Here is a 26,639-nt window from a genome sequence, read left to right on the forward strand (position 1 = left end):
GGTCGTTTTTGAGGAGGCTGTGCAAGACGGCGCTCCTTTTCATCTGAGACCGCTGCAACGTGTTGAGTGAGAGGTGGAGGTGGCATTCCCACCATTGTTACTGGGTGTTCACACACCCACCCTTTGACTGTCTTCTGCTTTCTGCCAGCAGTACCAGATCCGACACGCCGGGAAGGTGGCCACCTGGGGACTCCGGGACTTGGCGGCTCCAGTATTCCTCGGGTTCAGGTGGCGGTGGAAATCGTGTGGTTCCGGTTCGTTTCCAGACGGGCGTCTCCTATCGTCGAGCCTGCCCACACCACACCTTTATTAATTGACTGTTGCACATTCTGAATCTGCTGTGTTTGGTTGTGAAATTCACACCAGTAAAGTGTTATAATTTGACTCCTTCCATTGTCCGTTCATTTACGCCCCCTGTTGTGGGTCCGTGTCACTACACTTTCCCAACAGATCGCTTGTGCTGCGAGAAAACATCGGAGTCGACATTTCGTCCACGCGGTCTGTTTCTCTGGTCGTGATCCTTCACATCGATGCCTCAGTGGACCCCAACAACTAGAGAAGGTCAAGAACATGTTCACGTTTCACCTGGCTGCAGCACATGTAGATGGTTACTTTGGTGGTGTGGGGATGGACTGGTTGTCTGCTGGGTGGTTGCCATCCAGGACCTGAGAAAGCAGCACATCTTCCGAAACCTGACTTACTGAATCCAGTACACCATAACTGTTTGAACTTTGCACAGTGAGATCAGATTCCTTGTCTCTAAACGTGTGAAACAGTTTCTGGTGGACATGTTTCATTTTTAGTATCAGCTGTTCCCTTTGGAATCTTTCGGGCTGAAAATGGCGGCTCAGGCGGTGGAGATGATGCCTGTGAATCCAACGGGCAGATGAAGGCGGACGAGGTTGCAGCAGGTCCTCAGACCCTGATCCCTCAAGGACCATTCAAGGTGTTGTTGGTGTGCAGCAACATTCCCATGTTTAACAAATCCACACACAGGAAGCTCTGGATCAACCCTGGATGTGTATTTTCTCCTCGACCGCCATTCCGTCCAAGAGTCGATCGGGGAGCGGTCCTCCTCGTTCCAGAGGGATTGCCGCGATTGTCAGAATGACAATAACAAACTCTTAACAAATGAAAATTTGAGGAAGGCTTCAGGCAGAACAAAAGACAAATTACAGTCCATCACATACATCAAAAAACAAAGTCAGGATGGATCAGTTGGGGGGGGGGGGGGGTCCACCTATGGGACACACTCAAGTGTAGAAAGTTACATGTGGCGATCCATCCATCCATTTTCTATACCCGCTTACTCCAATTAAGGGTCACAAGGGTGGAGCCTGTCCCAGCAGTCAGAGGGCGTGAGGTGGAGTTCACCCTGGACAGGACGCCAGTCTGTCACAAGACCACAGACAAACAAACACAATCACACCTATGGACAATTTAAAGTGTCCAATCCATCTAACCTGCAGGTCTTTGGATGTGGGAGGAAGCCGGAGCGCCCGGAGGGAACCCATGCAAACACGAGGAGAACATGCAAACTCCACACAGAAAGGTCACAGGTGGGACTCAAACCCACGACCTTCTTGCTTTGAGGCAACAGTGAAAACCACTAAGCCATACAGGTAGAGATCCAATAAGAAAATTGGAATGGATTAGCTGATCGTAGGCTTTGCAATAGCTGAAAAAAAACTGGAGTCAGACCCAGCGGGTGTTTTAGACAGTGAGGACTGAGAGCCATGGCAGGATCATATCGTCCACAGTGGGACACCTGCAGTGCAGAACTAGGACCAGGACCAGACTTCCTCAGCTCAGTCTTAAGATGAGTGGCATGATGCTATTGCATGAATCCAAAGTGAGGTCATTCATTCATCTTCAACCGCTTTTCCGGGTTCGGGTTGCAGGGGAAACAGCTCCAGCAAGGGACCCCAGACTTCCCTTTCTCAGGCCACATTGATCACCTCTGACTGGTGGATCCTGAGGCATTCCCAAGCCAGTGTGGAGATGTAATCTCTCCACCTAGTCCTGGGTCTTCCCCGGGGTCTCCTCCCAGATGGACGTGCCTGGAACACCTATCTTGGGAGGTGCCCAGGAGGCATCCTTACCAGATGCCCGAACCACCTCAGCGGGCTCCTTTCAACGCGAAGGAGCAGCGACTCTACTCCGAGCCTCCCACGAATGACTGAGCTTCTCACCTTATCTCTAAGGGAGACACCAGCCACCCTCCTGAGGAAGCCCATTTCGGCCGCTTGTACCCATGATCTAGTTCTTTCGGTCATGACCCAACACTCATGACCATTCGGTGAGAGTAGGAACAAAGATTGACCAGTAGATTGAGAGCTTCGCCTTTTGAGCTTCGTCACAACAGTACGGTAGAGCAAATGCAACACTGCCCCTGCTGCACTGATTCTCCGGCCAATCTCACACTCCATTGTCCCCTCACTCGTGAACGAGACCCTGAGGTACTTGAACTCCTTCACTTGGGGCAAGGTTGCATTCCCTACCCGGAGTAGGCACAACATCGGTTTCCTGCTGAGAAAGTGAGGTCATGCTCAAGGAAAAAAGTACAGTACAATAAAAATAACAAGGTGCTCGTTACTTTAAATATTATATCACTTCCATTTCCCATCGATTTAAGTTTCTAATTCGTCTTCAACAATGTAAGAAGTTTTCCTTTGATTTAATTATTTAACATGTTTGCCTTATGACATCACAAAGATCTGTCCCGAGTGCTCCTGCAGTTCAGCCTGTAACTGTCCCTGATGACCAGCAGGGGTCGCCTGAAGCAGGCGGTCGCACACTGTGGTGAGTTTAGCTCATTGCTCAGCGCAGATGTCACTCTTGTTTTGAAGGTTCTGCCTCTCAGACATTTCATTGGTCGCTCCAGCCGTCTGTGAAACATGAATCTTGCTGTGATAGGCTCCTCAATTCTCCGTGGCTTCCCTTTTGGAAACGCCCCTGCCGAACAGAATCTCATCACGCTATTGGTCAACCTGTCATCTATTGTCCGACGCAATACAATGCCGCGGTCCGATTGGGAGAGTTGAACTTCAATCATAAAGACAGCTGAAGTCGATTGGACGAAGCAGCTGTCGTTTAGGGCTGTGTCGCACGGTGATTGGTGGATCAGCGAGGGCGGGTTTCTCCATGGGCTCGGTCTTCGAGGCTCACGGACAGCGAATGTCGTCATGAGCGGTGGGTAGGAATTAAAACATTGGTGTTTATATTGCATTCTACTTGGTTAAACGTTGTATTTGCATTGGGTAGGAACGCGTTGTGCTGTAAATAAGTATGTTTCAGAACGGCTCGAGTAGTCGTCTGACCCCCAAAAGCAGAGCAGTTCCGGAAAAGGGCTGCTTTTTTTTTTTTTTTTAACGTTATCAAAGTGTTTGACTGGCTAGCTGTAGCTGCGCATTAGCTAATATGCAAATGTTAGCTGTGCTAAATGTGGACGTGCATTTTTTTTTTTTGCGCTTAGTTTTCAGCAAAATACGCAGTTATTTAGTTAGCATGAATAAAATCTCAACACAAGCATTTCAGCAGAAAGTATAAGCTAAGGCTAGTTGCTAGCTACTTTCCACTGCTAACACAGTTAGGTGCTAGCAAGCTAAAGCTAGCTGCTGATTGGGCAGATTAGAGTTAAAAGTAACTGTCAGAAAATGACTGATACGGAAAATGCTTTATTTTATGATGGGGGGGAAAAGACAAAACAGCTTTTATAAGTGTGAGGATTTACGTTTTATTCTTTTATATCAGTAATGTTTAAGTATTCCGTGTTGAAAGTGCCACAAGTAATTTGGAACTAGTGGCATAAGCATAATAATATACTAAATAATGCATATTTAAAATAATGTTCACATTTTATTTCTTTATCAGATCTGTGCTGTACAGCACTGTGTAAAACTTTCCCAAATAGTGAAAATCTAATATTTCTAATATTTGTTCAGCAGGTTATGATTTGTCAGTGGTTTTGAAACATTTCCTACTGTTGGAGGTTTGCATTTAACCTAAATGAACTTGTGTTGATTTAATTTATTTCATCTATATACCACCAGATCACAACAAAATGGCTTCAAGGCACTTCACAAAAGCAAGGTCTAACCTTACCAACCCCAGAGCATGCACACAGGCAACAGTAAGGAAAAACACCCTCTGATATTGAGGAAGAAACCTCAAACAGACCAGGCTCAAAGGGGTGACCCTCTACTTAGGCTATTCGAACAGTTACAGGGTTTTTACAAGGGTGAGCAAACAGAAAACAGGAATTCAAAACATGACATAATAACAAAAGAATATGCATTTGATAAGTCCATGCAGACGGTTATGCTACAGGCAGGAGTCATCCAGCATTCCTCATGCCGTCAGTGGACCTGTTCCTGTTGATTGTAACTTTGGCTGGAAGATATGGTCAAAAATTTTAATTGTGAAATGGGGCTGTACCATCTGATTAAATGCCTTAAAATACATCCTACCTACTTAGATGGACCCAGTTCCCCAAAATGTGACTGTTATCTCCACTTGTTGACAGTTTTTGAGCCCCAGAGATATTCCATTACTATCCAAATTGCTCGAACTGAAGCAACAAATAGAAAATAAGCTTTGTGGAAACATGTATTTTTTTTATTTGTAATAATTCAAAAAGTATTTATACTTGCATGATGAATTCAGATGAATTAAAAAAGCCTTATTTAGGAAAAACTGCAATAGAAACAGTTGTTCCACTATTGCACAGGTCACGTGACTTGCAGAAAGCGTCGCATAACATTCTAGGATACATGACACTATATTTGGACGAAGTATGAGACCGGGTGCTTGTTAAACATTATATGACAACGTTTCAGTTATGGCAGCCGTAACTCTAAATCTTGGGGATATTCTTATGGCAGCTGCCGTAATTTATGTTCTGTGACTGTGTGTGTGTTGCTTTCTCCTCGTTAGTACAACCCCTGGCAATAATTATGGAATCACCGGCCTCAGAGGATGTTCATTCAGTTGTTTAATTTTGTAGAAAAAAAGCAGATCACAGACATGACACAAAACTAAAGTCATTTCAAATGGCAACTTTCTGGCAAGAAATCAAGAAAAAAAAATTGTGGCAGTCAGTAACGGTTACTTTTTAGACCAAGCAGAGGGAAAAAAATATGGACTCTCAATTCTGAGAAAAAAAATTATGGAATCACCCTGTAAATTTTCATCCCCAAAACTAACACCTGCATCAAATCAGATCTGCTTGTTAGTCTGCATCTAAAAAGGAGTGATCACAGCTTGGAGAGCACCAAGTGGACTGACATGAATCATGGCTCCAACATGAGAGATGTCAATTGAAACAAAGGAGAGGATTATCAAACTCTTAAGAGGGAAAATCATCACGCAATGTTGCAAAAGATGTTGGTTGTTCACAGTCAGCTGTGTCTAAACTCTGGACCAAATACAAACAACATGGGAAGGTTGTTAAAGGCAAACATACTGGTAGACCAAGGAAGACATCAAAGCATCAAGACAGAAAACTTAAAGCAATATGTCTCAAAAATTGAAAATGCACAACAAAACAAATGAGGAACGAAAGGGAGGAAACTGGAGTCAACGTCAACACTGCATTTAATCTATTATTAGACTCAGTTGGCTTTGCTCATAATGTAAATGAGTCCACCCACCACTTTAATCATATCTTAGATCTTGTTCTGACTTATGGTATGGAAATTGAAGACTTAACAGTATTCCCTGAAAACTCCCTTCTGTCTGATCATTTCTTAATAACATTTACATTTACTCTGATGGACTACCCAGCAGTGGGGAATAAGTTTCATTACACTAGAAGTCTTTCAGAAAGCGCTGTAACTAGGTTTAAGGATATGATTCCTTCTTTATGTTCTCTAATGCCATATACCAACACAGTGCAGAGTAGCTACCTAAACTCTGTAAGTGAGATAGAGTATCTCGTCAATAGTTTTACATCCTCATGAAGACAACTTTGGATGCTGTAGCTCCTCTGAAAAAGAGAGCTTTAAATCAGAAGTGCCTGACTCCGTGGTATAACTCACAAACTCGCAGCTTAAAGCAGATAACCCGTAAGTTGGAGAGGAAATGGCGTCTCACTAATTTAGAAGATCTTTACTTAGCCTGGAAAAAGAGTCTGTTGCTGTATAAAAAAGCCCTCTGTAAAGCTAGGACATCTTACTACTCATCACTAATTGAAGAAAATAAGAACAACCCCAGGTTTCTTTTCAGCACTGTAGCCAGGCTGACAAAGAGTCAGAGCTCTATTGAGCAGAGTATTCCTTTAACTTTAACTAGTAATGACTTCATGACTTTCTTTGCTAATAAAATTTAACTATTAGAGAAAAAATTACTCATAACCACCCCAAAGACGTATCGTTATCTTTGGCTGCTTTCAGTGATGCCGGTATTTGGTTAGACTCTTTCTCTCAGATTGTTCTGAGTTATTTTCATTAGTTACTTCATCCAAACCATCAACATGTCTATTAGACCCCATTCCTACCAGGCTGCTCAAGGAAGCCCTACCATTATTTAATGCTTCGTCTTAAATATGATCAATCTATCTTTGTTAGTTGGCTATGTACCACAGGCTTTTAAGGTGGCAGTAATTAAACCATTACTTAAAAAGCCATCACTTGACCCAGCTATCTTAGCTAATTATAGGCCAATCTCCAACCTTCCTTTTCTCTCAAAAATTCTTGAAAGGGTAGTTGTAAAACAGCTAACTGATCATCTGCAGAGGAATGGTCTATTTGAAGAGTTTCAGTCAGGTTTTAGAATTCATCATAGTACAGAAACAGCATTAGTGAAGGTTACAAATGATCTTCTTATGGCCTCAGACAGTGGACTCTGTGCTTGTTCTGTTAGACCTCAGTGCTGCTTTTGATACTGTTGGCCATAAAATTTTATTACAGAGATTAGAGCATGCCATAGGTATTAAAGGCACTGCGCTGCGGTGGTTTGAATCATATTTGTCTAATAGATTACAATTTGTTCATGTAAATGGGGAATCTTCTTCACAGACTAAGGTTAATTATGGAGTTCCACAAGGTTCTGTGCTAGGACCAATTTTATTCACTTTATACATGCTTCCCTTAGGCAGTATTATTAGACGGCATTGCTTAAATTTTCATTGTTACGCAGATGATACCCAGCTTTATCTATCCATGAAGCCAGAGGACACACACCAATTAGCTAAACTGCAGGATTGTCTTACAGACATAAAGACATGGATGACCTCTAATTTCCTGCTTTTAAACTCAGATAAAACTGAAGTTATTGTACTTGGCCCCACAAATCTTAGAAACATGGTGTCTAACCAGATCCTTACTCTGGATGGCATTACCCTGACCTCTAGTAATACTGTGAGAAATCTTGGAGTCATTTTTGATCAGGATATGTCATTCAAAGCGCATCTTAAACAAATATGTAGGACTGCTTTTTTTGCATTTGTGCAATATCTCTAAAATTAGAAAGGTCTTGTCTCAGAGTGATGCTGAAAAACTAATTCATGCATTTATTTCCTCTAGGCTGGACTATTGTAATTCATTATTATCAGGTTGTCCTAAAAGTTCCCTGAAAAGCCTTCAGTTAATTCAAAATGCTGCAGCTAGAGTACTAACAGGGACTAGAAGGAGAGAGCATATCTCACCCATATTGGCCTCTCTTCATTGGCTTCCTGTTAATTCTAGAATAGAATTTAAAATTCTTCTTCTTACTTATAAGGTTTTGAATAATCAGGTCCCATCTTATCTTAGGGACCTCATAGTACCATATCACCCCAATAGAGCGCTTCGCTCTCAGACTGCAGGCTTACTTGTAGTTCCTAGGGTTTGTAAGAGTAGAATGGGAGCTTTCAGGCTCCTCTCCTGTGGAACCAGCTCCCATTTCGGATCAGGGAGACAGACACCCTCTCTACTTTTAAGATTAGGCTTAAAACTTTCCTTTTTGCTAAAGCTTATAGTTAGGGCTGGATCAGGTGACCCTGAACCATCCCTTAGTTATGCTGCTATAGACGTAGACTGCTGGGGGGTTCCCATGATGCACTGAGTGTTTCTTTCTCTTTTTGCTCTGTATGCACCACTCTGCATTTAATCATTAGTGATTGATCTCTGCTCCCCTCCACAGCATGTCTTTTTCTTGGTTCTCTCCCTCAGCCCTAACCAGTCCCAGCAGAAGACTGCCCCTCCCTGAGCCTGGTTCTGCTGGAGGTTTCTTCCTGTTAAAAGGGAGTTTTTCTTTCCCACTGTCGCCAAGTGCTTGCTCACAGGGGGTCGTTTTGACCGTTGGGGTTTTTACGTAATTATTGTATGGCCTTGCCTTACAATATAAAGCGCCTTGGGGCAACTGTTTGTTGTGATTTGGCGCTATATAAATAAATAAATTAAAACATCTGTGACCGAACTGTAAGAAACCGCCTAAAGGAAATGGGATGTACATACAGAAAAGCTAAACGAAAGCCATCATTAACACCTAAACAGAAAAAAAACAAGGTTACAATGGGCTAAGGAAAAGCAGTCGTGGACTGTGGATGACTGGATGAAAGTCATTCAGTGATGAATCTCGAATCTGCATTGGGCAAGGTGATGATGCTGGAACTTTTGTTTGGTGCCGTTCCAATGAGATTTATAAAGATGACTGCCTGAAGAGAACATGTAAATTTCCACAGTCATTGATGATATGGGGCTGCATGTCAGGTAAAGGCACTGGGGAGATGGCTGTCATTACATCATCAGTAAATGCACAGGTTTATGTTGATATTTTGGACACTTTTCTTATCCCATCAATTGAAAGGATGTTTGGGGATGATGAAATCACTTTTCAAGATGATAATGCATCTTGCCATAGAGCAAAAACTGTGAAAACATTCCTTGCAAAAAGACACATAGGGTCAATGTCATGGCCTGCAAATAGTCCGGATCTTAATCCAATTAAAAATCTTTGGTGGAAGTTGAAGAAAATGGTCCATGACAAGGCTCCAACCTGCAAAGCTGATCTGGCAACAGCAATCAGAGAAAGTTGGAGCCAGATTGATGAAGAGTACTGTTTGTCACTCATTAAGTCCATGCCTCAGAGACTGCAAGCTGTTATAAAAGCCAGAGGTGGTGCAACAAAATACTAGTGATGTGTTGGAGCGTTCTTTTGTTTTTCATGATTCCATGATTCCATATTTTTTTTCCCTCTGCTTGGACTAAAAAAGTAACCGTTACTGACTGCCACAATTTTTTTTCCTGATTTCTTATAGTGTTTCTTAAAGCCAGAAAGTTGCCATTTGAAATGACTTTAGTTTTTCTGTCATGTCTGTGATCTGCTTTTTTTCTACAAAATTAAACAACTGAATGAACATCCTCCGAGGCCGGTGATTCCATAATTTTTGCCAGGGGTTGTATAGTGGTAATTACACTGGCCTGTCATATGGGAGACGGGTTTGATTCTCTGACGGAAGACGCTTTGTTTTTTCACTCCTTTCATATTGACCAACATTTTTGTTTCAGTTATTTGGGTTCACGGTTCTCTCTAAGATTTGGGCTATTAGGGTTAGGGTGAAAGTTAGGATGTCACGCCGCTGCTGCAATAATAACCTGCCAACACATAGTTACAGCTACTGTAACAATATCTGCAGCCAACATTATAAGAGATGACATTTGGGCAACATTGGGGGAAAAAAAAAACAAACCAGCTAATATTTAGTGGGACTTACCCTTCTGTTGCCATCACTATTGGGGTTGCAGTTTTCATAAAAGCTGTACTAGAATGGTAGTCCTCTGTAGTCCAACAAAGATGCCAGAGTTGCAAGACTCCATGACCTCACCCAGAACCAAATTCATGCAAACACGGAAAAGAGTAGGAACCAGTACACATTCGTAATAAATGCTTGAAATCAGTGGTAAGAAGTCAGAAACTTCACCTCCACTCTGCACAGTATTCACATTACCTGTGTATAAGCCAGTTTTTAATGTAACTTTTTGAGAAATCTTACAAAAAACCTGGATGTCCCATTAGTATACAATCTGTTGATGAGTAAAGTAAAAACTTTACCTCCTGAGTCAGGTCTGTCCTCATCACGATTGTCCAAAGTTTAAGTCCAAAGTTCACCAAAGACCCAAGACAGTTAAATGCCTTCATTAGCGTCGGTAGCTTTCTCCCAGCACCAAAAGAAACATTCTTCAGCTTCTGTGAAGAGTATCGTGGCCTGACATTCGGAGGTGCTGATGCTCCACTGAACCCCTTCACAACTCGGCTACAAATTGTCCCAGTGATCACTTCAGCTCGTGTTCTGAAGAGGGCATTAGAACTACACTGTCTGCACAAAGCAAAGATGTTAGTGTCACAGTCCAACCCTGGCCTGCTCCTGCAGGTTCTGTCCATGGCCATGTTACAGCAGTATTTAAATATTTGATCTGGTGTCTGTTGAACTAGTCTCTCTTTTCATTGGATGTTTCTCATCTCCTGGTTTGGTCATAAAAATCCTTTGGGTCTTGTCAAAACGGAATCTGTCCTGTTGTTAATTAATTAGAACATGAAACAAAATATTCCATTTTCCGTTCTTCAATTTAATAAGTGGATGTTTTATAAATTAGGAGTGACATCATCAATACATGTGATTTCACAGACTGTTTATGAAACCTCTTCTATCAGACTAATGCAGAAATTCAACATGACAAAATCTCACGGGTAATTTTTTTTTTTTTTAAAGGCCAATCTTATTTTTCCCTTCATATTTTAGTGTTCACTTACATAATGACAAGCTAACTTGAGGTCTAGAATTATGCTCAGTAACAGCATTTTGTCTCAATTCTTTAGAAAGTTATTACAACAAAATTATCAAGAGTTTAACACAATTTATAATCATGGTTATTATTCTTGTACAACTGATGCTGATGAAGGGGAAATACAAAATTAGACCTCATGTGGACATGTCACTTTGGATTTGTTTTCTGGTAGACTGCAAAGTTAAATCACATTTTCATCATCATCTCAATATGAGTATGTGCAATTAAAAACATCATGAAAGCGGTGCAGTGAATAAGAAAAATCATTTCATTTGCACACACTATGATGTGAAGTGCTGGCGCCCAGTGTGTTTTTGGGAAGTCAGCAGGAGTTGTTCAACTTTTTTTTTTTTTTGGCCAAACTGTTATGTCGGGGGAAATGGAAGAGCCAGAAATGATGTTGGTTCATTTATGCGTGTTTATTTATCTCAAGTCATCTTTTCATTGCAATATCAAATAGTGATATCGCACATGGGAGGTTTTCCTTATATCATCTCCAAGTATTGTCAGAGATGTGCCGGTCTGGTTGGAACGTGAAGGACTTGAGAGTTTCAGACGGACTCTGCTTTGTGTTTTCAGAACAACAGGACAGTATGGCCACTGTTGCTGTGAGTCCGAGTGAATACCTGCAGTCTGCTTCCACAAAAGTGAGTCACAACAACAGCGAGCTGCGTGCTGACTGTCTGTGCGCGCCATTTCTGTGCTGTGGGAGTGTGTGAGCAGCTGCAGACTGGTGTGTTTCACACAAACTGTTCCATGTAGATATAAGATGGATGGGAAATGTATCTGTGTGAGGCTGTCATGGATGAGTTCGTTTGTTTTTAACTTCAAGGTACTTTGTGCAAAAACCCTCATAAAACCTCTTTTTGTACAATTTATTCATCTGATGTCAAAATGTGCAAAGAGACTCAGTTTTCATCCCAGATACAGTTTATGGTCACATTTGTATAAAGTGTTAATTATGAAGGTGTATTGGGTCACGTAAAATAAATCAATAAATAAATTTCAAGATTAAAGTGGTAATGTCAACAGTGTGGTAACTTCTTCCAAGTTTGTGTGGTTTCTTCTTTGGTTGAGTGTCCTGATACTTATTATCACATTGTGTTTATGTGCTGAAAGAGGAAAAAAATGTCCTTGTTCATGAAACCGATTCTGAAGAACATTTGCATCTGTGGCGTTGCGTGGGCAGAGCTCATGTGCTAATTTTGGTCATTTCCTTTAGTCAATTAAAAGTTCAAATTTAATCTTGAGTAGGACTTTAATGATGAATCGTGATGATTGTATCGTGAAGTCTATATCGAGTCTTTTTTTTTTTATTAGGTCCCATTTAAAAAAAACAAAACATTAGTTTATCATCCTTGACATTAGAAAAAAGTTATGAGGGAGGGTGGATATTTTTTGTCTCAACCCAAATTAATAATAATAATAAAAAAAAACGTGTTATTTTTGGTGGTAGTTAAACATGTTAGCATAGCTGCTGAACAGACGTTTATGTGTAATTCTTCTTTGTCCTTCAGCTTGAAGATCACACATATGGACCACAGAGGGACACAAAAACAACACAGGTAGAACCTGAAACTTTTCAACTCTTTGGTTTTTTATTCTTTACCTGCAGTGACTTTAACAGAACATTAACATAGATCATTATTCAGATTTATTTATTTAATTTTTACACTTTTTTCATATGTGTGTGTGTGTATACATATATATTTAATTCCTTGTTTTTCTTTCATTTTTTGTGTTTGTCCCTGCAGGACTCTCAGCCCTCCCCTCTGGCCCTCCTGGCTGCCACCTGCAGTAAGATCGGCCCCCCTGCAGCTCAGGCTCCAGTCACGTCTCCTCCTGTACAGCCGCAGCCTCGCAGGCTCCTCCCAATAAAACCGGCTCCAATTGCTCCTGCTCCACCCAAAAACCTGGGCTTCCTCTCAGCCAAAGGCAATGTGATCCAGCTTCCCGCTGGCTTGGGCTCCACGGCACCGGGTAGCCCCATCGTCCTCACTATCCAGAGCCCAGCCCGTACTGGGACTGCTGCCCCAGCCAACATCCAGTATCAGGTGGTGCCACAGATCCAGGGTACACAGACTATACAGGTGATGCCACAAGGAGGCCAGATCCAGCTCATACCAGGCACCAACCAAGCCATCATAACCACTCCTATGACTATGCCAGCCCCAGTGGCTGCCACCGCCCCGGTTACGCCGCAAAAGACTCTCACCCTAAAGCCGTCACCCAAGCTGCAGAAGACAAATAACGCTGCAGCGAATGTAGTGCAGCTTCCCAGCGGGCTCACGCTACCGCTGAATGTGGCTACCGGAGAGGTGGGTGGGACCCAGCTCGTCACAGAGACGCCGGCTGCTCTTCCCAGTCTGGCGAAGGGACGGCGAGGGAGGAAGAAGAAGGTGGTTGTCGCCGCTCAGCCTTTGCCCCCGCCCACACAGGCTGCCTCCCCGCCCCCTGAGCAGATGGAGACCATCGTGATAGAAGCTGGTGACAACATTCTACAGGTCAAATAGGCTTTGGCGACACATTAGTGCTGTCAATTTCATTATTTCAATCACTGAATAAACTGATTATTGTCCAATAAATGTCAAAAAACTCCCCTTCTCTGTTTTCCAGAGGCCCCGGTGCTGTCTATAAATGTCCTCTTTGGTCCAAACTCCAGAGTGATTCAAGTAATTAGTAAAAAATTCTCATATTTCACAAAAGCTGGACTGGTTTTGGGCGTGGGCATGTCACACTGGCATTTTGGATGCAAAATTTGAAAGTGCTATTTGTGACATAGATTTTTCACAACTGAATTTGTGCCCAATCACATGACCTTTCAGGTGATAAATGATGACAGTGTCCAACATGAATGTGTTTGTCTCATTAGCTTGGAGTATTATGTAGTATACAACCTACGTTTAAAAAAAAAAAACAAAAACAACAAACAAGCGAACAAAATGTCAAAGTATAAAACTTCCAAATCATCAGTGTCCTTTAAAGCTATAAGATGGGACTGGATAACAGAAATACATTAATTTCAAGTGATTGTGTTGATTGTCACCAAACTTGGTACATGCAGTACACATGGTGACCTTAAGGAGCTGATTGATTTTGAGGACACTGAAGCATACTTTTGTAAAAGTCTTGTGAGCACATTAACTTCTTTCCTGATTGTCACCAAACTTGGCATGTGTGTTAAATACGGAGACCCCAAGTAGCCCATTGATTTGTGGTCAAAGGTCAAAATCACTGAAGTGTACTTTGTAAAGACTTTCTGCAGAAAAGCCTCACTTGTCAGTGGTAAGCTTATCATTTATCCAGGACACCGTGGGTTAGTTAATGTGGGTTAATCTGTTCTATAACATTCATTAATTTTATATACTTGGTTATTCAATTAAGGGTCGCGGGGGAGCTGAAGCCGATCCCAGTGGTCACTGGGTTGCAGGTGCGGTGCTCTCTGCACCGACTGCCAGTTTGATGCAGGGCCACGTATAGACAGACGAATACATCCACTCTTCTGTAACATTTTTGACCTAAAGATGTTGATTGACACAGTAGACGTGATCCTTAGTTGGTTGCTGTCCAAACGGGTCTAAGAAGTCCACTAGGTTGTAATCTATATTCCTGGTGCTTCCTGTCTCACTGTATGATTGTCTAACCAGTGACCTAAAGTGAAGACTAGATGTCTTTGATACCAGGTTGCTTCAGCGGACCCTTGGGGACTGCCAGAAGGACTTTCTGTCAGACAAGTGGTTACTTGGTGAGACTGAGATCATCACTTGCATTGTGAGGGAGCATCAACTTAGATCTTTTTGGAGAAGTGGTGCATTTCTCTGGTCTCAGTCCAGCACGCAGGTGCCTGAGTGTTGAGGGCCCCAGTAACTAGAGAAGGTTAAGGACTCGCTCATGTTTCACCTGGCTGCGGCAGATGGTTACTTTCAAGAGGTGGGGACGGGCCATTTGTCAGCCTGGGTTGTTCTGTGCAAGACCCAAGTTGGTTTGCACAGTGTGTTGGATGAAGCGGTGCACCCGTGCATGCTCCCTGAGCTGACCTGTAATTTGATGTTTGCTGTAAAAATAGAAGTCGTCATGCGTCTGCGTACTGGCTAAACTGTAAAAGAGTCAATAATATACTGATATATTATGCTTAGTATATTACTCTTAGTATGTTACGATTGTTAGTGTGCATTTTGTGTAACTGGAGCATAAGTGAGTCTCTGATGGGGAACCCCAAACAAGCAGAAACAGCGCTGTAGCCAGCAGTTTTACTGTTTTGTTTTTCTGCAGCAGCTAGCAGGAAGTGAAACATGTAAAGCTTCCAGTGATGATTCATTGTGGCCATTGTTGTGAAAGTTTTTTAGTGAGTCCAGAAAGTATTCAGTGCTTCACTTTTCCCACATTTTGTTATGTTACAGTCTTCTTCCAAAATGGAGTAAATTGATTTTTCCCTCAAAATTCTACTTACAACACCCCATAATGACAGCATGAATTTTTATTTTTTTTATTATTGCAAATTTATTAAAATAAAAAAACTAAGAAATCATGTGTACAATAAGTATTCATAGCCTTTTGTTCAATATTTTGCTGATGCACTTTTGGCAGCAGTTACAGCCTCAAGTCTTCTTGAATATGATGCCACAAGCTTGGTGCACCTATCTTTGGGCAGTTTTGCTCATTCCTCTTGCAGCACCTCTAAAGGTGTAAATATTTGGCATAATTGCCCAGATAACATAAAATCACTTGGGAGTTTGCTTGTTTTTTAAACACTCTATACAAATTATTTGATTACTTGCTGTGGCATGTTAAATTAGGTTTATTGATTCTGTTTTGTTGTTTTTTGGTGCACTGCTGCTTGCATGAAAATTCAGTAAGGTATATCTTATATATTATATTCTAATTCTAAGGTGGACCTATACCAGTATACAAAGGTATATCCAAATATCTAAAAAAGGAAGAGTAAAATAGGAGAGTAGAAAAGAGTAGAGTAGAGCCACTTAGGTGCCTGGTCTTGAGAACCAGGGATGTTTGTGTTTGTGATCTGGGTTCTGGCTGGGCCACTCAGGGACATTCACAGAGTTGTCCTGAAGACACTCATTTGATATCTTGGCTGTGTGTTTAGGGTCATTGTCCTGCTGAAAGATGAAACGTCGAACCAGTCTGAGGTCAAGAGCGCTCTGGAGCAGGTTTTCATCCAGGATGTCTCTGTACATTGCTGCATTCATCTTTCCCTCAATCCTGACTAGTCTCCCAGTTCCTGCTGCTGAAAAACATCCCCACAGCATGATGCTGCCACCACCATGCTTCACTGTAGGGATGGTGCCTGGTTTCCTCCAAACATGACACCAAAGACTTCAGTCTTTGTCACATCAGACCACAGAATTTTGTTTCTCCTGGATAGATCTTTATTGTCACTGTAAAAGCCAAATACTGTGAAAGGCAGTTTAGCATTTTCTTCCAGTGACAATGTATACAAGAAAATACAGGATAATAATAATAATAGATATATACAAAATAGAATAAATGAGCAGCATAAAATGCATGAGTAACTGAAGACTGACCAGGGTCGATATGTTATTGTTGGACCAGTTTCCTGCCTGGGTGGTTGTCATCCAGGATCCAAGATGTTCCTGTAGTGTGGTGAATGTGGTGACACGCGGCACCAGTGCATGCTCCCCAACCTGACTGGCCAGTGAGTCGGTTGTGCCTGCCTTGGTGGAGGCACGTCCGTCAGACTCGACCCTGATTGATCGTGACAGTGGGTTCTGGTTTGAGACTGAACTCTACCACCCATTGAGCTGGTAGAGCTCACCTGGTTTACGTGGTGATTGATACACCACTGGCAAATACCATCTTAGCTGTTCTGTTCAGAAGAAGATCATCCCTCATGAAATCATCTTGACGTGAAGATCATGTGAATATTACTCAAGTAGCACTTTGATCCCCCTTTTTTTTTTTTTTTTTTTTTTTGATGACTCGTACTGAGACTTGGGTAAAGACCTTCCAACATGTGACATCAGTTCAGAACAACACTCTGATCCACCAAATTAGCAGATGTCCTGAGTCCTATTGACTGAGGATTTGTTGCACTCTGTGTTGTCAGAGAGAAAATGCTGGTGGAATGTAACCGACGGCAATTCTTCTTCTCTGTTTGCAGGCAGGCAACAACCTGTTGATCGTGCAGAGTCCCGGGCAGCCGCCTGTGGTGCAGCAAGTCCAGCTGGTCCCACCCAAACAGGACCCTCAGGTGGTTCAGATTCCCCAGCAGGCCCTGAACGTGGTGCAAGCCGCCTCTGCCACGCTTCCTCCTGTCCCACAGAGACATTCGGCCTCCTCCAGTCTGCAGGTGGCCACACCGGACACCACCCCGACGCAGGTTTGCGTTCAGACTCACGGTCCCCACCCAAACATGACATCATTAAAAGGCCCTTTAGGCTGGACACACAGCTCCATCTTGTTTACTGTCAGGTTTATTTTGAAGGTAACGTTACGCTCTCGGTACCTCCAAACAGGTAGATCCTTCCATCTTATTAATGTGTGACAGGAAATTTGTGATTGGCAGATACGTCGAGTGGGTGTGGTCAGCTGTAAGGAGAAGCCTGGCTGCTCTCACACATAATTCTCCTGAACACCAGATTCTGGGACCAGATTAGAATTTCTTGTTTAAATGTTTTTGTTGGCACGAAGTGTTTTCATCGTCGTTGCTGCGATGTTCCATCATGTGACAGAATCTACGGAAACCAACAGTCATGTGACAGAAATCCTGTGAATCTTCAACCTGCAGGATGCAGCAGAGAGACGGGGATGGAGTTACTGTGGGGAAAACTTAGAAATGTTGTTTCAACGAAGATTTTGGGGGGGGGGGTTATGTTCTCACCCCGTCAAGGCTTCCGTCCATCTGGGCGTACAGCTGTAAACTTTTTTTGTCTCCACAAAGCAACTGAAGAATGCCTCGTTTGATTGAAAGTATTTTTTTTTTTTTTTTTTTTTTGGTGGTGCCCCCTGTGAGACTAGAGGACGGTTCCTTTTGAAAATGTGGGTGGGGGGGAGAGCACAATGCATCACATACTAACTGTAAAGCAGCAATACAAAAACACCGTACACCATCTTTGAAGCACCAGTGTTTCACTCCAGAAAACATTTCCAAACTTCATTTTCACCTCTGCTGTAAAAGCAACACTGGCGTAGCGTATGAGCGGGGGTGCAGCCACGCTGTGCATTGCTGCTGTTGTAAAATGAATTTGCAGAAAGTCAACATTTTTATCTTTCATGATTTATGACTTCACTGTTACTCTGTGCAAAAGACCACTTACAGGTGGAGTTAAAAATGAGCCCACATTCATTAAACAAAAAAAAATCTGTTTAAACTAGTCATTACCCACGATCTGTGGTCATAACCAGTTTATCTCAAAAGAAAAGAAGTAATCCCATTTATTTAGGAAGCTGGAAAGGTCAGAATGTGGCATTTGCTCTTTATAAATGACTTAAACAATCAATCAATAATCATTAAGAGTCTAATTTTTATGTGTTTGATCATCAGATTCTGTTCAAAACGGCATCGGGTGAGTGGCAGTCTGTCCAGATCCAGGACGCTGTCTCCACGGCAACGACCCCCACCAGCCCAATTGGTGCTGTCACTACTACCACCGCCGCCACCACCTCACCAACGGCTACCCCAAAGAGGATGCTGGGAGCGGGAAAGAAGGAGAGGACTTTTGCAAAAATTGCCCCAGCAGGTGGGATGATTGCTCTGAACACGGCTCAGCTGTCCTCTGCAGCGCAGGGCGTCCAGACGATCAGCATCAACGGCGTTCCAGTTCAGGGGGTTCCTGTCACCATCACCAATGCAGGAGGTACCTAATTTATTTCTCAAAACGGCTCAGCTACTTGCTCCACCTGTATGTGTTTTGTGGAAGTGGTACACTGGTTTATAAACCAGTTTTAAATGGGGTAAACTACAACTGACAAAAACCTTATATTTGCTCCCAAGTACAACCCCTAGCAAAAATTATGGAATCACCGGCCTCGGAGGATTTTCATTCAGTTTAATTTTGTAGAAAAAAAGCAGATCACAGACATGACACAAAACTAAAGTCATTTCAAATGGCAACTTTCTGGCTTTAAGAAACACTATAAGAAATCAAGAAAAAAAATTGTGGCAGTCAGTAACGGTTACTTTTTTAGACCAAGCAAAGGGAAAAAAATATGGAATCACTCAATTCTGAGGAATAAATTATGGAATCACCCTGTAAATTTTCATCCCCAAAACTAACACCTGCATCAAATCAGATCTGCTCGTTAGTCTGCATCTAAAAAGGAGTGATCACACCTTGGAGAGCTGTTGCACCAAGTGGACTGACATGAATCATGGCTCCAACACGAGAGATGTCAATTGAAACAAAGGAGAGGATTATCAAACTCTTAAAAGAGAGTAAATCATCACGCAATGTTGCAAAAGATGTTGGTTGTTCAGAGTCAGCTGTGTCTAAACTCTGGACCAAATACAAACAACATGGGAAGGTTGTTAAAGGCAAACATACTGGTAGACCAAGGAAGACATCAAAGCGAACTGTAAGAAACCGCCTAAAGGAAATGGGATTTACATACAGAAAAGCTAAACGAAAGCCATCATTAACACCTAAACAGAAACAAACAAGGTTACAATGGGCTAAGGAAAAGCAATCGTGGACTGTGGATGACTGGATGAAAGTCATATTCAGTGATGAATCTCGAATCTGCATTGGGCAAGGTGATGATGCTGGAACTTTTGTTTGGTGCCGTTCCAATGAGATTTATAAAGATGACTGCCTGAAGAGAACATGTAAATTTCCACAGTCATTGATGATATGGGGCTACATGTCAGGTAAAGGCACTGGGGAGATGGCTGTCATTACATCATCAATAAATGCACAAGTTTACGTTGATATTTTGGACACTTTTCTTATCCCATCAATTGAAAGGATGTTTGGGGATGATGAAATCATTTTTCAAGATGATAATGCATCTTGCCATAGAGCAAAAACTGTGAATACATTTCTTGCAAAAAGACACACAGGGTCAATGTCATGGCCTGCAAATAGTCTGGATCTTAATCCAATTGAAAATCTTTGGTGGAAGTTGAAGAAAATGGTCCATGACAAGGCTCCAACCTGCAAAGCTGATCTGGCAACAGCATTCAGAGAAAGTTGGAGCCAGATTGATGAAGAGTACTGTTTGTCACTCATTAAGTCCATGCCTCAGAGACTGCAAGCTGTTATAAAAGCCAGAGGTGGTGCAACAAAATACTAGTGATGTGTTGGAGCGTTCTTTTGTTTTTCATGATTCCATAATTTTTTCCTCAGAATTGAGTGATTCCATATTTTTTCCCTCTGCTTGGTCTAAAAAAGTAACCGTTACTGACTGCCACAATTTTTTTTCCTGATTTCTTATAGTGTTTCTTAAAGCCAGAAAGTTGCCATTTGAAATGACTTTAGTTTTGTGTCATGTCTGTGATCTGCTTTTTTTTCTACAAAATTAAACAACTGAATGAACATCCTCCGAGGCCGGTGATTCCATAATTTTTGCCAGGGGTTGTACAAGTAGAGGGAGCTCATTGATGTGTGATGTAAGGTTGGTGGCACTACAAGCAATAAATAAACAGAGATTTTATTCATATTTATCTGAATAAAAAAAATCCCCCAAATTGTAATAATAGTATCTTTTTCCAATCTAAGTGTTGTAGTACAACCAGAGGGAGCTCATTGATGTTTGGTGGCACTACAAACCATAAATGTGATGCTGTAGAGTTTTTATATCAAAACATTTCCTTTCGCCGTGGTAATTTGTTGACGGTCGCTGAGCTGTGATCTCTCAGCCGGCTGCACATCAGGATTAATGTAATTCATAAAGAACGGAGGACGTCTCATTTTGAGGAAAAAACGGTTCGGTTATAGTTTGTCTGTATTACAGTGTTTGGAAAGAGGTGTCATTTGATTTTAAAATGGTGATTTGGCTTTGAAGTTATTGATTCTGGAATGATCTATCATTCCAACTTGACTCGGCAGAGAGACGCAGTGAATCCCACAACACACGTGGAGCAGAGGATATTATTTTATTTAATTTTTTCCTTTATATGAGGGACAGTAACTTCAGTCTATGAACTGGTGAACTGGGAGATATTGATGGTACGTGCCAGAGAACCGTGTTGTTGGCTGCCCCACAAAAAAAGGCACATTAATGAGGAACGAATAAAAACTGTCCGTGTGCAAAAATGGATGATTCTCTCTTCTGCCCGCAACAATAGAAGAGTCCCGTTTAGCGACTCTAATCAGCAGAAAGGTGAGTCATCTTTAAATGGCTTTCATGGAGGTCGAAGAATAAATTGTGGACAAGCAGCGAGTCCACAATCAACGTAAAGAAATGACGACATTTTCTCCCTACACACCCTCGAAAACAAGGTAACAGCCCAGTTGCAGCGTAATTTTTTCAGGCAGCAGCGTAACGGATCATTACTCTGTTTGGTTCTTATCTGCACATATTTTGGATGTATCTTTTTATTGATGTGTCTGTTTTAAATTTGCTTATTGTCTTAAGTTATTCTTTATGTTTTTATCTGACTGTGAAGCACTTTGGTCACACTCTGGGCTGTGGAAAGGCCTATAGAAATAAAGTTTGATTGATTGATTGATATATCGCTAGTGAGAACCCTGGGCTTAGAAGAAAGTTGAAGAATGTCAAATCTAAAGGAACATCGCGAGATGACGCCATAGTATAATGGCACTATGATGAGAGTATAACGACGCAGCGCCCTTGTTCCATTGCCTGAGGAGAACCATGATTAATTTTCACCAGATTTTCACAACGATGGTCTGATTATAGGTCCTAATAAATGAAATGAAAATATAAACACCAAGATAATGGTGTGCATACGTAACGGCACCTGTTAGTGTGAAACACGATAAACCATCACTTTTACAGCCAGTTTTCTTTATTCAAGAAGGGATGAACACATGAACATTTCCAAATCCGGTTTTCATTTCAGTCAGTCATGAAGAAATACAAACACACACTGAATATCTGTGTCAGAAGGACTCACGAGGGAAGACACCCAGAGGACTCTGAAGGACTCGTCGTCCTCTGTGGCTGCGGTTGGAGAAATTGTGCACTCCTTCATGGTGGAGTGGAGCTGAGAAGGACTTTCATACAAACAGAACAGGTCAGATGGCGGCCGACACCTCCCAAACTGAAGCTAAAGAAGTTCCAGATCCACCCGCTCATTGATTTCGGTTAAGGGACACGGGGCTGGAGCCTGTCCCAGCAGTCGGGCGGGTCCATCCAGGACAGGCTGCCTGTCTGACAAACTCATTCACATCTACCTTCAAGTTCGAGTCACCAACCTGCACGTCTCTGGAAGTGGGTGGAAGCCAGAACAAACTGAGGGAAGCCACAAAAACAGTGAGAATACACAGACTGCACGTGGAAAGAACCAGACGGGAAACAAACCCAGAACCTTCTCACTGTCAGACAGCGGTGCTAAACACTAAGCCACCGTGCAATTAAAATACTGTGGCTGGGTGACAGTTTTCTTGTGATGTGGGTTGAAGGTGCTGAAGGTCACTCATAAAACTGTCGGTCCTGCTCGTGTCACCGCCTCCACTTTCCTTCAGGGGGCTTATTTCTTCCTGTGTGTTTTCCAGGACAGCAGCACCTCACTGTTCAGACCGTGCAGGGCGGAGGCCTCCAGCTGGCAACCTCGCACGGCCAGCAGGCCGTCCAGGTGGACCAGACCCTTACCCTGGAGCTGCCCAGCCCCTCAGGAGAAAAGAAGCGGCGTATGGCCTGCACCTGCCCAAACTGTAAAGATGCAGATAAAAGGTGAGTCGGCTGCTGAGGCCCGATCCGGACAGCGTAGCAGTGGAGTTGACTATGTGACACAGTGTGAGTTGTTTTGGGGTTCGTGGGTGGTTAGTCTGAGGACGTGCTACCATCCTCCAGCAGATTCATTACTAAACTCTGTGCTGTAAAGACCCAACCAAACCATGACTCAGTGTCCACTTCGTACCGTTTGCTGTAATGTGTTTAGCAGCTCCTCTTTCTGTGAGCCAGGGTCTGATTTTTTTTTTTCTTTTTTTCTTTTTTTTTTCCCCTGGTTTTGTTTTGGCGCGCAGGCCCGGCGAGGTGGGGATGAGGAAGCACATCTGCCACGTCCCCGGCTGTGAGAAGACATTCAGGAAAACATCACTGCTCAGAGCTCACGTCCGGCTGCACACCGGCGAGAGGCCGTTCGTCTGCAACTGGGTTTTCTGCGGGAAACGTTTCACACGCAGCGATGAGCTGCAGCGGCACGCGAGGACACACACAGGTCGGTCTGCTGCACACGTCAGCGCCTTCAAACGTCTTTTAGGTCGGAACAAATGCAAACTGGTCTTAATCCAACAACCGTCTCAACACTCATCGTACTGTACCCGTGTCAGTAAGGTTTACGACAGTCTGACCTTTGACCCCAGTGACCTTCGCCCGGTTGACCCACACTGTGGCTGACCCTGCCAGGCCAGTTCTTGAGCCAAGTATTCACAACATTTGGTCCAAATTGATTTGAAAATCAAGTTCCTTTACTTTGACCTTTTCCAAAATGAGTTATTTAAGAGCACCTTCGAGGTCAACCTTCATTTGGCAAGAAAAGTTTTTTTTTTTTTTTTTCCTGAAATCAGACATGACCATTGCCCTCATGAATGAACTTTGGTAAATTTGATCTTGCTAGACTTCCAGAACCAAGCTCCATTTGTGTGCCAGTTGCAGTGCATATTAGAGTGGAAAAAGTTCACTTTTAACCTTTGACCCCAGTTACTGACCTTGTGCAAATTTGGCCTTGCTGTGTAATTCTGGAAGTTAGTCCCATATATGCAGACCCAGTGACCTTTGACCCCAGTCATTGCCCTTAGGTAAATTTAATACCAGAACCTGCCTACGTGCGTGTATGAAGTCGCCCTCGGCTGTATGAGCGTGTACGTCTGCAGGAGGGCGTGCGTGTGTGCATACATGAGCTTTTGAAAAGACCGGAAGTTACTTTTGACCATGTGTGATATGCGTGCACGCTGACATCCACGAGATGTCTTGTAAATCACTCCAGAGGTGTCATCAGGTTACAAAAACAGTGTTTTCAGTTTTAGAAGTGTTTATTTCTCTCTCGCTTTTACATCATATATGAAAAAGATGTTAACTTTACACAGAAACAGCGGTTTCTGAGCAGATTCCGCCATGTTGGATTAGCAGCCAGAGAGACACCAGCCTGCACCTCTCTGCTCTGATGGGCTGTCACTGTGTCCTTGACAGGATTGCACCCCCCCACCCCCATGCAGATTTGCATGATTCATGCTGTTGGCCGTATGACCATGACAATAGTAAACAGAATGTGACTTTTTGACCTCTTTAAATAGGTCAAGGTTAGCCATCTTTGAACTTGTCCAAGGTCTGTGTCCCAAGAATGTTCCCTGTCAATTTGAAGACTCTGGCAGTAAGAGGACTGGACTTATGCTGAGCACAGACAGATGTACGGACGGACAGACGGCCTTCACATTACCTGATGGCCATATTTTTGGCTTTGCATAAAAATCAAAGTTTTGACCTTTAACCCCTGTGACCTTCAGCTTTCCCAAAACTTTTTTACGAGGCTATTCTACAGAGTGCTGTTCCTTCCCGTTTAATCCCGAACAGCAAATTAGGGCATGTTTGGAAGCATCACAGTAACTTCTTGATCCATCTTTGTCCTTCTTGGTATACGTAGTAGTTACGACCACCATCGGCACCGGATTTGAAATCAGGATCCAGTTTTTGAACTATTCAAAAATGTCTTTTTCGTTGATAGTACTTTGGCTTCAATCATGTTTGAACTACTTTAAACGGGGTATTTGTAGTGACTATGGCTTGAATCTTATTTGGTACAGCTTCATCGAGGTAAAGATTTGAACTCAAAGCAGCGTGTGTTGTGGTTTTCTTCAACGTTGAACAGTTCGAGCTCCTTTCTTTCGTTGCCAGGCGGGTTGTCAAGTCTGCACTTATATAAACCAGCCTGTCAAGAGGCAAGCCGGGTTAAGCCGTTTTGTCTCTTTTTGCACTTTTTTGGATGGTGGGTGACTGTAGTAGAACTGCGTCCTGTTGAACAGCAGTTCTGGGGTTGACTGTTACCCACATACTGACTGAATTTGGGGGAAATTGGCCAAAGGACTTGTGAGGAGCTGGGGAAACATTTTACTTGATGTGTGGGTCCTTAATTACAGCGTTGCTCCTGGTGTGTAGTGAGCACCTTACATGACAGCACCCTGACATCAGTGTGTGGGGGGAATATGAGGCATCATTGTAAAGCACTTTGAACTTCTGATTCAGATGGAACAGTGTTAAAATTCCTCCCGGCTTTATAATTGACTTGGTCTTTCTGTTTTTGTGGCACAGGAGATAAACGCTTCGAGTGCAGCCAGTGTCAGAAACGCTTCATGAGGAGTGACCACCTGACGAAGCATTACAAGACTCACATAAACACCAAGAACCTGTGAGCAGACTCCACGCCGAGCCGCGAGTCTCAGACTGTGCAGCCTGAAGGCCGGAGCGTCCGCCCGTTTCCCATAGTGGGGAAAGACTCCTACACCCCACCCCCAAAACTCCTCTGGGACACGACAAACCCGTGGACTTCAGACTGACCCAGGAGATTTTATTTAATTAGTTTAGTTTTTTTTTTTTTCCCTGGCACCAGCATCATCAAAACCTCATGTCAGACGGTGAGACGTCACACGCTGGAGTGAGTTTGTTTATTTATGACCAGGTGTGAAACAGGAAGGTAATTATTCAGACGTGAACCCGCAGGAAGTCGATCGTGGTTTCTCATCACTTATTCCCAAACTCTGCTCTGGTTTTACGCTTTAACTTTTATTGTGGAACTCCGTGAGTTCAGAAACAGGCCACTGAGCTCAAGAAAGAAAAATCCTAAATGATGCTTTTGAAATAGAAAAAAAAAGACTTTGATATTACTGGATTTTCGATTTTTCTTCTTTTTCTTTTTTCCTGTTACTGCTTGTTTGCTTCAGCAGGAGTTTCTGCTGATTGAGTTCTAACCCAAAACTTTGGGACCATTACATGAAACTCTTCTTCCTCTTGAAAACCACTTAGTTTACATCTGCTGTTTTTTAAGCCATGTACAAATAGACATAATTAATACTATTAATAATGTTCATAAACTATTTATAACACCTTTTTCATACAATTGTTTTAAATTAATTTAGAAAGTGGGCCTGAATTAACACAATGTTTTCAATTAAAATGGGAAACTTATATTAAAAACATCAAAAGGCTATAAAAAGAAGATTTTAACCTCGATCTGACCGAGGTGAGGTCTGAGCTGAGGTCTCTCTGAGACATTTAGGAGTCTTGTAGGAGTTTAAGACACACGTGGCCTCCTAATGGGGACAAAACTCACTGTGCCTTAAACTCGTCTGTAAAAAAAAACAAAAACAATAATAATAATTGTAACTCTGTTTTAAAGAGCGTGGAAACGGGAAGTTCCAGATGAAAATTGGAGCATTATAGTTATTGATTTGGTGAGGATCTTCCTGCAGGGGGGGGGGGACAATCTGAATGCAACAGAACAAAGATCTGGATCAGAGTCACATAAGTACATTTGTATGTAATTTTGATCTTATTAACACATCATGGTTTCATGTGTGGTTTTGTGTCTCTGTGATTAAGAGCCCAGAAACCTGGAGGAACACTGGCCATGTCTACCAAATAGAACATGTCCTCTTTGAGGTGTTTTATGGTTCAGCTCGTACGTAAAGGGTTTGCTCAGTGCTAATTACAATGAATGGAACTGATATGATAAAGCAGAAGCATATTGGATCAAAAATGTTTTTAAATGTCCTGTTA

The 26,639-nt window shown here is 42.6% G+C and overlaps 1 protein-coding gene across 1 annotated transcript; it reads left to right on the forward strand.

Annotated features, from left to right (window-relative positions):
- The first annotated feature begins 3,124 nt into the window (after positions 1–3,124).
- On the forward strand, positions 3,125–25,575 carry sp2 (sp2 transcription factor). The gene is made up of 9 exons (XM_034187913.1): positions 3,125–3,192; positions 11,346–11,413; positions 12,284–12,331; positions 12,521–13,270; positions 16,906–17,124; positions 18,289–18,601; positions 22,424–22,601; positions 22,895–23,088; positions 25,176–25,575. The coding sequence occupies exons 1-9, from the start codon at positions 3,186–3,188 to the stop codon at positions 25,274–25,276; spliced, it is 1,878 nt and encodes a 625-aa protein (XP_034043804.1). The 5' UTR covers positions 3,125–3,185; the 3' UTR covers positions 25,277–25,575.
- The last annotated feature ends 1,064 nt before the right edge of the window (positions 25,576–26,639 follow it).

The sequence above is a fragment of the Thalassophryne amazonica genome, chromosome 15 (assembly GCF_902500255.1).
Source record: "Thalassophryne amazonica chromosome 15, fThaAma1.1, whole genome shotgun sequence".
NCBI classification, from domain to species: domain Eukaryota; kingdom Metazoa; phylum Chordata; class Actinopteri; order Batrachoidiformes; family Batrachoididae; genus Thalassophryne; species Thalassophryne amazonica.